At 31.5% G+C, this 12,493-nt stretch overlaps 1 protein-coding gene across 1 annotated transcript; it reads right to left on the reverse strand.

Moving 5' to 3' along the window:
• Positions 1-319: 319 nt before the first annotated feature.
• On the reverse strand, positions 320-1,388 carry LOC116128256 (ubiquitin domain-containing protein 2-like). The gene is made up of 4 exons (XM_031413974.1): positions 1,277-1,388; positions 1,026-1,095; positions 477-599; positions 320-390 (listed from the first exon to the last, which is right to left on the reverse strand). The coding sequence occupies exons 1-4, from the start codon at positions 1,352-1,354 to the stop codon at positions 320-322; spliced, it is 342 nt and encodes a 113-aa protein (XP_031269834.1). The 5' UTR covers positions 1,355-1,388.
• Between the last annotated feature and the right edge of the window lie 11,105 nt (positions 1,389-12,493).

A 12,493-nucleotide genomic window follows, 5' to 3' on the forward strand; every position in this document is an offset into this window, starting at 1 on the left:
TACATTTATATGTTTTATCATTATTCACCAGTCTCCATCATTAAATTCCCTTCCCAAATAATGGTACACCCTATTAAATTCATAATCAAACATTTGCACATCCAGTTGATAATGGTTGCACACACATTGGCAAGCACATGCTGCCTACATGTGTCCAAATCTGACTCAGAAATGCACAATAAGGAAAGATGATAATGACTTCTAACAAACAGACAAATCACATTTTCCGACTAAACCCCCACAGTTGAGTCAGGAAATCAACCTTTCATAAATCTCAAAAGCAATGTACACTGTAAAAGAAAATGCTTAACAGTTGACATTACAAATAGTAATTAACTTGATAATTTTGAACTCCAATACCAATTGCCAAGTCCAAATTGTATCGCAAAACTGAAAATAACTCATTAAACACCATCAAAAAATTTGCTATCAACAACAGCAAGTACTGAAAGTAAATTACAGTCATGGAACCATACCTTTCCTACCACCATAGTGAGGAGCGGTATCCCAGAATTCATCTCGCAACTGCATAAGTTGTGTCCTCGTAATCGTTTCAGAATGCTTCCAAGGTTTTGGCTTCCGAATTTTCTTTGCACTCTCTGTGACCATATAGTATCAAAATCAAATTCAAACGAACTACTTTTCTCCACAATCAAGCTGTCAATTTCAAAAAGCTCACATAGGCACAAAAGAAAGAATATACGAGTTATATGTTTATGAAAATAAAAAAATCTCGCAGCAAAAAGCACTTAATCACATAAAATCTGGTAGATTCAACATTCCGATACAAAATTACATCTAAATTCATAATTTATTTCTTTCATTATGAATATCAATAATAAAAAAATAAAATAAAATAAAATCCGAAATTTGCAGGAGTTTAAACACCAGTTCTATAATACACATACATTAGCATCAAAACACTTTAAATTGCTGATTGATGAATAACAATAATTCCATAATGAAAATTTCAAAACATTGTAGATATTAAAACAAATAACTAATGATGATTGTTTAATGTTTACCGTCTCCTTTGGCGCGCGTGGATCCCGTACAACCCATGGAGAGAGCGGGAGAAATCTCGAGAGGAAAAATCTGAATCAATTGAATAATATTCAAATTTAATAAGAGTACCATATAAGATTTAAAGAGATGAAATGAAAGGTGAGAGAAGAGAAAAGAAGGAATTGTAAATGATGTGAATGTATGTAAAGCGACAGGTATTGACGAGGAGGAGGAGGAGGAGGTAGAAGGAGCGAGAGGCAGAGGTCGTTACATAGTCTGCCTGCGACCTTTTTGTTCTGTTGGGAAGTGGGAGTCCACCCTTTCCTTCAGGAGATCTCACTCTCATCATTCATCATACACGCGCTTTCCCCTTTTTCTATTTCCCTTCCCCTTCTCTTCCACCTCAACATTTGCTTTCTTAATTAAGTATTTTTCTTTTTTCCTATTAATTGCCCACAGATTCATTAAAACACCTCTTGATAAGATAATTATTTATTAATGATGATGCATGATATATTCAATTAATATGAAATATTGCCTTAAATGTGTACCATTCTTTATTCAATGATTTATATATAATAAGAATTTGGAGCGATTTTATTTCGAAAAACAATAATAATACTTGCAAATCAACGCTACTTTTCAGTGGTCGAGTGGCTCGATGAAAACTATCAGGTTTACTCAAGAGATCTGAGTTCAAATCTGTCCTTATCCCCTAATAGGATTAGCCACTTGAGTTGTTATTTAGTCTCTAATTTTAAGATCCCAAATGATTAATTGAAGTGCATGTAAATTAGTCCAGATACCCCGATTATTAAAAATAAATAAATAATAATAATAATATTTGTTATTTTGTCTCTAGTTTTATGTATTATTGAAATTTCAATCTACAAAATTATTATTTATAAATCACTAGCCTTATTGTCAAATAGCAAAACTTTAACCATTTAGATGAGTTATTTAGAAATCTTGTGTTCGAATCTCACAAAGTGGTCATCTATCATATTTGTGACTTACTTGGCCCATTAGGCTTGTAGGGTGTTCAATAAACTCTAAAGATTAGTTAAAGTGTACAAAAACTGGTCTGAATACCCCGATTATAAAAAAAATTATATTTAAAAACTAATAACATAACCTAATCTCATAATAAATTGCAAAGTCACATTATTTCACTTATTAAGCGTTGCTCACCCGAGTGATTTTTACACCTTAGATATTAACGAATAATATTACATTTACAAAACATTATCATAGTATCATAAGCTTGCCTTTTCTTATCATATTTTATTTTCATTTCTCACATTCTGTTAGATGTAGAAGTCAGATCGGATAATCTCTTTCGTTTTGTGACAAAAAGAAACTTAGACGTAACGTAAGGAACTGTTTAGGGATACATAGTACATACCACATTTTCTGTAGCATGAGATAACCTCAATCCTCAAAGGTGGGATCCTCCGTGATGAAGAAGAACAATTGTCCTTGAATTGCGGTGAGTGGAGATAAGAGTTTTTGAGTAAAGGTAACTGCTTTAGAGTTGATGATTGAGAGAAATCTTAGGACCCTTGGGCCTACCTTCTAACTGATAGACTTCTTGGGCTTGGGCTATTAGTGACCCAATTATTACTATTAGGCTTAGAGTGGAACTATCGGCATTCCACTGATAGACTAAAAGAGCCCATTTCCTAAAACATCCCATTTTAAAGTTTTAAAATTAATATATATATATATTTTTTTTTTTTTCAAGAGAGTTAACATTTTATTTCTATTCACTTATCCTTTATACCCGCACACCATTGTTATTCTTAAAATAAAATTTTAAATAATTAAATTGAAAGTTAAAAAATCAAAGTACAAAGAATTTCAATAATTAATACGAGCATCATTTTGAAGAGTATCTTTCATATAAATAAAGAGCATTTTCATTAATTTTTAAATATAAAGAACACAATTATTGTTCAAATCCAATAGACTTTTTAAATTTCATAAAGATGCTCTTTATTTTTAAGAAAGATACTCAATGGGAGAGAGAATTAATAAATAAAATGCATAAGAATTTGTAGTTTATTAATTAAAATTATGATAGAGCGTGAAATTTAACTCTCTAAATGTAGAGAGTCAAACTTACTCTCTAATTTATATTTTAAAGATAAAGAGTATGTTAGACTCTTGTTTTTATGAATAGACTCTTTATAATAAAGAGTTTTGATTATATAAAGAATCATTTAGAGATGCTCTTGAACACCATAAAAAATACATAAATTAAAATAGCTATCAATACTTTTAACAAAAACAACAATAAATTTATATGTAAAGATGTTATAAACTTACAATTTTGTATTGCTTGTAACTTGATATATCTCATGGCAAATCTTCTTCATCCATTAAACTAATAGTAAATTAAAATTAATTTTAATAATTTAATATAAAGATAAATTTATCATTATAAAATTTATTAAAAAGTGGGGTCTTTTTAATCCATTAGTGGAGGAATAATACTTTGGGTACTAATGGATGAGTACTAATATGTGTACTAACTAAAGCATAGTACCCGTACTATGCGCATAGTACGGGTACTATGCTTTAGTTAGTACACATATTAGTACTCATCCATTAGTACCCATAGCATCACTCTTAGTGGAGTGTCAATAGATCCACTAACTCTTAGGCTTATTACCTATGATTAAAACTGGAGGGAAGTCATTTAAGCCGGCCAATTTTTGTTCTAAGTCCTCATTTAAATCAAATTAAGAGTGATATTATAGATCCCAAAAATCACTTACCAAATGATGTGTTATCTTATTTGGCATTGACATGTCACTTACGAAATCATCACTTTATTTATATATCAACATCACATAAACTTACACATCATGTGAGATTATAATTTTGGGAAAACTTTTGGGATATGTAATATTATTGTAAAATTAATCAATGAAATTAGGTTTTGTAAATCTTATCATATTATTCCAAAAATAACCATTTTCTAATATCCTGTGTTCTATTTTATTGAACTCTCACCCTTCAAATAGTTTCTAATGTTATTTTCTAACTTGGGATTTATAAACTAAAAGAAAAATAGAAAAAATAGCTGATAAGACAAATTAAATTTTTTTGTTTGGAAACGTATACCACTCGACTTTGGCCTATTATTGTAGATACAATGGTAACAAGATGCATTTAAGGGTGTGTTTGGTTCAGAAAATGTTGTATTACTGAGAATGTTATATTAATGGAAAGATAGATTAACTTAAATATTACTATGAATGTTTATGGAAATATGTTTGGTTATGTTGAAATAAATTAGTGGGTATGCTATGTAGATCACTAAATTGTCCCCCTTTTTAAATATTAATATAATATTAAAAATAATATTATATTAATAGTTAACGTTAACGGCCATGGATCTGACTGTTTTCGGCCAAATCTACGACCATCAATATGGTCGTGCTGGTGTCCAGTGGTGGTCCTGGGTGGCCTGTAATTTGTTTTAAATATAAGGGTATTACTATCCAAAAACTTAATTAATTAGGGGTAAAAGTGTAATGGCAGCATCATGTAAATTAATTTCAAAATAAGGGCATTATTGTCCAAAATATTTAATAGTTAGGGGTAACATTGTAATAAAATTAAGATTACCAAATAATCTTAAAATACCTCAGAAAATTGAGGTAATTAGATTACCATCTATATAACCAACAATAATTACTATTGATTTTGGAAAATTACCAAAATCTTTTACTATTGGTTTTGGAAGATTATTGGAATCTTATATTACTTAACAGCCAAACATGGTACTCTAAGTAATATAAGATGACATTATCTAAGTAATGGGGGATTGCATGACGTCACTCTTAGAATTGCACTTTGAACATTTCATACCCATTAGATAAAGCAATAATGCTACGGACACCGATTAATCTCACTGAATTATTGTACTGACTTATGTGAAATCCGAGTCAAACGTGGCTACGTTGGACACTATAACACGTCTTCCGTAAATGAATGGTAGTCCAACAATTATAGACGCTCGTCCATATTTGATGGACGAACGCACATTACAAATGGACGGTTGTCCACCAATTTGGACGAAATTTTGAATGAAAATAACAATATATTGTCGTTCATATTATATGGACGAGAGTCCATTTCCTATGGATGAATGTCCACCTTGAATGGACGTCTATCCATAATGACTTGCAGTATTTTTAAAATGAGGAGGAATGATTTTTTAAAAGAATGGTGGGCAACCATTTTCAATGGACAGTCGTTCGTATCAGAGGGACGATCGTCCATTGAACAGCGAGGTAAATAATTTTTTTTTTTTTAATTTACAATTTTTTTCAATCATGCAAATAAAAACAATATAGCTTGTCTAATGCGCTTCTACAAATGAGCACCAAAATTCTTAGATGAAATAAAATAATAATAATAAAACTTTATTTGTAGCTTCATTTTAAAGCTAATACCTTGCAGCTTCATCGTCTCATCTTTTCTTCTGCGCGTTCTTGCTAGAGCTTGTTAGTCTTCCACGTGGTATTGGCGGTTTCTTTCTCAATAGCCATAACAACCAGCTACTGTGACAAGAAAGTCACTAATATTTCACATGAAAGCCACCAATTTTTTTTAGAGAGATTCGTTTAGGGTAGATAGGTAGATCAAACTTTTTTTAGGTTAGAAATATTAGTTGAGGTACTTAAGAATTTTTGACTTAATTTATGCATTTGTTTAGTTTCGTATTCTATTTTGGATTAAATATATGTTACAATACAAAATAACTGATAGACAATATTTGTTGGCGATTGTTGTGAACCAGATTCGTAAATGCGAAAACTGGTATTGGTTTTGCATGAAATTATGGAATATGGAAGAGTCCAGTTTGCCTCATTTCAATGATGTTAAGGTAAATTATGTTCGAAACTTTAACTTTGTCGTTAACATGAATTTAAATTTGTTGTATCGTATTGTTTCTTATGATGTGTTGTATTAGTACATTCTAATTTTGTCCATTATAAAACCATTAAATCAGGAAAATGAATGTGATGAATTAGAAGATATGAGATGTGCACAGGAAGAAGTGGAGCCTCATATCGGAATGGTGTTTGATTCAGTTGATATTCTAGTGAAGTATTACAAAAGATATGCTAATAAAACAATGATACGTACGTAACAAAATGGAGATGATGGGGAGATGAGATACATGACAGTGGCGCGTTTTTGTTTTGGGAAGGGTAGATGTGAATCTAGAAATACCTTGAAAAAGAAACCTGTTGCTAAAACGGATTGTAAGAGTCATATTAGTGCAGCTTTGAATGGTGAATGCAAATGAGAAATTAAATCAATTGTGCTTGAACATAACCATGATCTTACAAGTCTGATGAAAAGAAGATACTTCAAGATAAACCAAACGATACAACCTTATGTGAAAAGGAGGCTTAAAGTTAATGATCTAGCTGAGATTAGACCATGTAAATATTTTCAATCATGTTCTGTTGAGGCGGGAGGTGTAGAGAATTTGACATGAAGGCTACAACTTGGAGTTGGAGATGCTTCAGCAGTACTCGAGTATTTTATGAAAATGAAAAAGAAGAATTCAAATTTTTAGTACATGATTGATGTAGATGAAGAAAGTTGATTACAGAATGTGCTATAGGTTGATGCTAGATGCAGGGCCGCATATATAAAATTTGATGACATTGTGACCTTCTACACAATGTATTCGACGAACAAGTATGATATGTCATTTGCTATTTTTGTGGGGGTTGATCATCATGGATATTCGACATTGTTAGGTTGTGGGTTAATTTCCCATGAGGATACTAAGACATTTGTATGACTATTTCATTCTTGGCTTGAATGCATGGGTTTTCTTTCTAATGGAATTATCACTGATCAAGATAAGGTCATGCAAAATGCAATTGAGATTATTTTCCCCGGTACAAGACATAGGTGGTGTTTGTGGTATATAATGAAGAAACTGTCTAAAAAGTTAAGAGGATATAAGGAATTTGAAACTATAAAGTTTAAGTTACAAAATATTGTGTATGATTCCTTTACACGTGAAGACTTCGAAGAACGGTGCAACAAATTCATTGATGTGCACAACCTTCACGAGAATGAATGGTTATGTGGATTGTACAAAGACAGAGTACGTTGGCTGCCTGCATTTGTGAAAGATACTTTCTAGGCAGGTATGTCTATTACCCAATGTAGTGAAAGTATGCATGCATTTTTTTATGGATATGTAAATTCCAAAACAACGTTGAAACAATTTGTGGAACAATATGATAATGCATTGCAAGATAAAGTAGAAAAAGAAAGGGAGATTGATTTTAGATCTTTTAAATCTCGGATACCATGCATAACTAATTACCCTATTGAAACAATTTCAAAATGCATACACAACTGTAAAATTTAAAGAATTTCAAGAAGAGATTGCGAGGAAGATTTATTATGAGTTATCTTTTCTGAAACAGTATGATTCGTATGAGGAATATCAAGTTTTAGAAAATGTTTGGTTTGGAGATAGTAATCAGCATGTTCCTTTTGTGGTATACTTCGAAGAAAGTTCATGTGATATTCATTGTAATTGTCATTTGTTTGAATTCAGAGGGATTTTATGCCGACATGCCATTATTGTGTTGATTCATAAAAGGGTTTCACACGTCTCAGATAAGTACATTTTACAGCATTGGAGGAAAAATATAAACAAATGCCATTAAGGCAAGTTATAATATGTGGAGCACCAATGTTGAAGGACAATATTTTGATAAGTTGTCTAATATAATGTTGATAGTAGTTGATATAACATCAAACAATGAGAAAGATTGTAATATGTTAGTAGAATTTATGATTGACATGAGAAAAAGTTGGAGCACAAGGAAAGTGTAGGAGGGCTTGGTGGAAAAGTAAACATCTCTTCCACAACCGGTTTGAGTAGTAAAGATGACAACAATCCTTCCAAAGAGGAATAGTCTAATTATTAGTCCATAGGTAGTTCGCAGCAAAGGTCGTCCTTCATGCAAAAGAAAGCAATCGAAGGTTGAAGAAATTGTACGTAGAGGTAAAAATAAAAAATTACGAAAACTAAGAATTGGTATGAGTTATACACCTATTCTTACATGATATTTGTTTTTGAAACATTATTTATTTATTTGAAGTTTATAATAATATTGACTTGATTATTAATGTGTTATACTACTTTTTAAGGAAAGAATCATTAGTAGACCGAGAAAATGAACAGTTTCTTTCATCTACTTCTATGGCGGATGCCCTTACATATGATGTCAACATTATTAAAAGTATACCGAAAACTCAAGTGTTGTCAAATGATGTTGTCGCTACCCAAGTATGTGTTATGTATGTTGTATAATTGTAACTAGCTTAAGTTCTCTATAACGTGTGCTAAATTGTGGTTGTTAAACATTGACAGTTGTCCACTAGTCCGGTTTAGAATCTCGTAAGAAAAAGTAATTTATGTACTGGGCAGGAGTCTATAAATGATGAACATGTTTCGTTGGGAAAGATTTGATGTTGTTGACAGGTTGAAATATATAGAAAATTATTTGGTAGAAATTATTCGTGCTTTGGTTAATTTTTTACGAATGCAGTTGAGTTGTCTGTTGATTTAGTTGTTTTGTTTTTATTATTTTGGTTGTTGGTTAGGTATGAGTAGGATGTCTACTGTAGGATTGTGAATTCATAATAATAATGTTAATGTAACTTATTCTAAATGTTTTTAGTATATATTACCATCACATTGTGGACTGTTTGCTAACCGCTTGTATAACGAATTTTGGATATTAATTTTATTTGAGATTTGAATTTTGATGTCTTTTGATATGTCTAGTATCACATATACATATGCATTTAAAAGAGTAGTTGAGATATGTATAGAACAATAATAAATGAAAAATCTCCTTCATTATGGAATTGCTGGCAACCTATGAAAACTTGTCATAACGAAAAAATCAGTTGGAAAAGTTCATATAATTGAGAACATCTTGTGAAACTAATCTTTATCAATTAACATATTTATAAACAGAAGACAAATATAATCTTCATACATAAAGTTTAGTATTGGAACCATACATAATGACAATTAACATTCAAATTGACTCAAACTGTCTCACATGCTAAACAGATTAACTATACTACCACAATAACAACTAGCTATATATCATAGTGTAGGAAGTGGAGGTTGACTAGAAGAGGAGAAGGCTGTTGAGAAGTTCTTCATCATGGTGAAAATTTCTGTCATGTGTTCCCCAAGGATGTCAACTATTTCTTCTATTCTTGATGCGAACAAGTTAAAATCACTTTGCAACTGATCTTGTTGTTCCTGCATTTTCCTCTCAATACTTAAAACTGCATTTTCCTCTCAATACTTAAAAAACTCTCCTCTTGTAACCTTTCAATCCACTCAAGTCTGCTTACAATTTCATCTAAAGTATGAGGAGACATTTCTTATACATTCTGAGAAGATCCAGGTTCAGTATCGTTGTTTTTCTTTTGCGCACATATATAGACTCATCCTTGATTTACCTCTTCTAAAACGGGGACACCTTCCTGAACTGTTGCATGTTCCTCAATTTCATCCCTAATCACAAACCATTCTCCTACCATATTCTTTCTAATCAAACCCAATTTACACAATGTGACATCCCTAAAAATTATTTGTGGAAAACTCAATCTTATTTGCTTCATCATTAAGGGTGATCTGAAAACCCAACTTCTCACATATTAACATAACAAGCATCCCCTAATATATTTCTCCATTTTCTGCTTGAATCTCTCACAACTTCTTAATCAATAACTTTGCTAAATTTGCTTGCCTTCTTGCTATGCTGCTTCCATGAACAATAAATCCTTAACCATCACACTTCCATTTGTCTCTTTCCTGCCATCAAATGTGAAAGTCAGAAATTTGTGATATACCCTCATAGCAGGATTCTTTAATTTTGTAGATTTACACTTATGTGGATGGTAAATCCCTATTCCATAAATATCTGTCCAAACTTGTTTGGAATCTCACGTTCTAACTCTTGTGATCTCACTACAAAATTATGATTCTTTAATTCAAAAAACACTTTATAGGCCGGAAAATCATCAGTTTTTGTCTCCACAACTTCCAAACTACTAAGAAAACTCATAGATCAAATGCTTGTATCCATCATATCTAATACTCACCAACTGTTCCCATTTCAAGTTACGGATCCAACCATTAATTTCATCAAATAAACCCAAACTTGTCATAAATCCCAAATCCAAACTTCTTCCAAGGCAAATATCTTTTTTCACCATCTCCTTGTATTGTTTTTTATGTTGCAAGTCTCAAAATTGGACTCTAGATGACGATGTGTCTCCATGAGGAATGATTGTATTTTTTGCTCTTACCATTTTCTGCTTTCTTCTAAAACCTGTATATATAAAAAATTCATCATCATAATCAATGTGTACAACACATTGAAAACAAATTAGTGCATACAACACAAATTAGTGAATATTAACAAAAAAAAAAAAAAAAAAAAAAAAAAAAAAAAAACAACAACTCTACATGAGGCCATGAACTATGTTAAGTGCCACTAATTCATAAACATATCTACAGCAAGAGGAAACAGAAAACTAACTGGTGAGGAAAGTGTTAGTCAAGTGATACGGTAGAAATTGAACTTGAACTAGTTGAAAAAAGTCTGTTTCAAATTTTTTTTTTTTTTTTTTTTGGGGTATGTATCTATTTCAAATATTCATTTACTTTGAGTTTCTATAAATATAAGTGTTTGAAATCCAATACTATCAACATATGAAAATAGTATCAAATTCAATTTCTATTCATGTAGGCAAAATTTTCAAAAATTAATGGCCTTGAAAAATAAGAGCTTCATTAAGATTTGAACATATATCATGTCAATCTTGGAATTTGTTATGAATAAAGCATCAGATAGATCACTTACTACGCAGTTAAGTGTTTTGATGGTTTGATATGCAAATTTGTGGTTGATGGGATCAAATCCTAAGCAAGTGAAGATCTAATCAAGTACTAAATATCCCATTTAACCCCTTGAGGTTTTCTTTTATTTTCACTTGTGTTGAACTTGAATTGGGTACCCAAATATGTACATATATAAACAAACTAGTTAACTTTCATAATAGATTTAAGCAAATACCACCTAATCAATTATTAGATCTACATTCGTATCTTACTTATATTCTAGTGAGAATCCACCAAACAAGTGTTTGAAAGTAACATGAAATTAACATTTGAAATTGACATGAATTCATCTACCCACCTTACAGCTCAATCAAGCAAAATCATCAATCAAAACCAATAAAATCACAAAAATTCACATGATGAGTAGAAACAAAATAAACACAATAACTTATGAGAAGAATAGCAGATGGCATAAATGAAGAAGAAGAATGACAGATGAGGAATGAAGACAAAGAAGTGAAGAGTGGCATATGCGGTTATTTTCTGATGAAGAACTTGGAGTTGGATGTAGCTTTTTTCTTTCAATAATCCCAAGAAATTGGATGATCGTCCATTTCTTTATTGCTTAATTTGATTTTTAAAACTTTTGTTGGGATCGCAAATTTTTAAACACTAAGAATTAAAATTTAAAAAAAAATTATTTGCCTCGTTGTTCAATGGACAATCGTCCATCTGATGCGGACAGCCGTCCATAAAAAATGGCCGTCCGTTCATAATTAGAGGTGGATGCCCATCCATAGGAAATGGATTCTCATCCATATAATATGAATGAGAGTCCATTGCTATTTTCGTTCAAAATCTCGTCCAGATTGGTGGACGACTATCCATTCACAAAAAAGGTGTTATAGTGTCCAATGTGACCGCGTCTGACTCGGATGCCACGTAAGTAGATACAATAATTCGGTGAGATTAATCGGTATTCGTAGCATTATTGTAGATAAAGACACTTGTTAACCTTTCTTGATCTTTACCTTAATCTCCATTTCGCATAAATCACGGCGTTTAGATTGCCTTACACCTAATTTTCTGGTCATGCAACCCATTTGACTCTTTTAAGACTATTCCTCCAAAAAATCTACTTGAATTTTATCAATTTGGGCTGAAAACTTACTATTATAATAATACCGAAAATCTAACCTTATCTTTCTTTATCAATATTATGCTCCTTAATCAACCCTTAAATTACAGCACTTCGGAAATTTCCTTTTTATCATATTTTACATTTTTCCTTGAGAAGGGCCGGTGACACAATGCCGACCACCATTGACAAGGAGTTGAAGAAGTCGACGGAAGTATTTATTGACTCAGTAATATTACAACTCCTTAAACTGACGTCGTTTTGAGACTATACACATTTACAAACTTCGCCTATCCTTCAAGCTTCATAATAGTTTCTTTTGTTGTTCCGTGTGGAGTTGAAGCCGTTGCCAACTGCCACGTCAGCTCACTTTCATTCACATTCACCAGTCATGAAACTAATTTAAAAACGAAAAAAAGAAA

The sequence above is a fragment of the Pistacia vera genome, unplaced genomic scaffold (assembly GCF_008641045.1).
Source record: "Pistacia vera cultivar Batoury unplaced genomic scaffold, PisVer_v2 Contig198, whole genome shotgun sequence".
NCBI classification, from domain to species: Eukaryota; Viridiplantae; Streptophyta; class Magnoliopsida; order Sapindales; family Anacardiaceae; genus Pistacia; species Pistacia vera.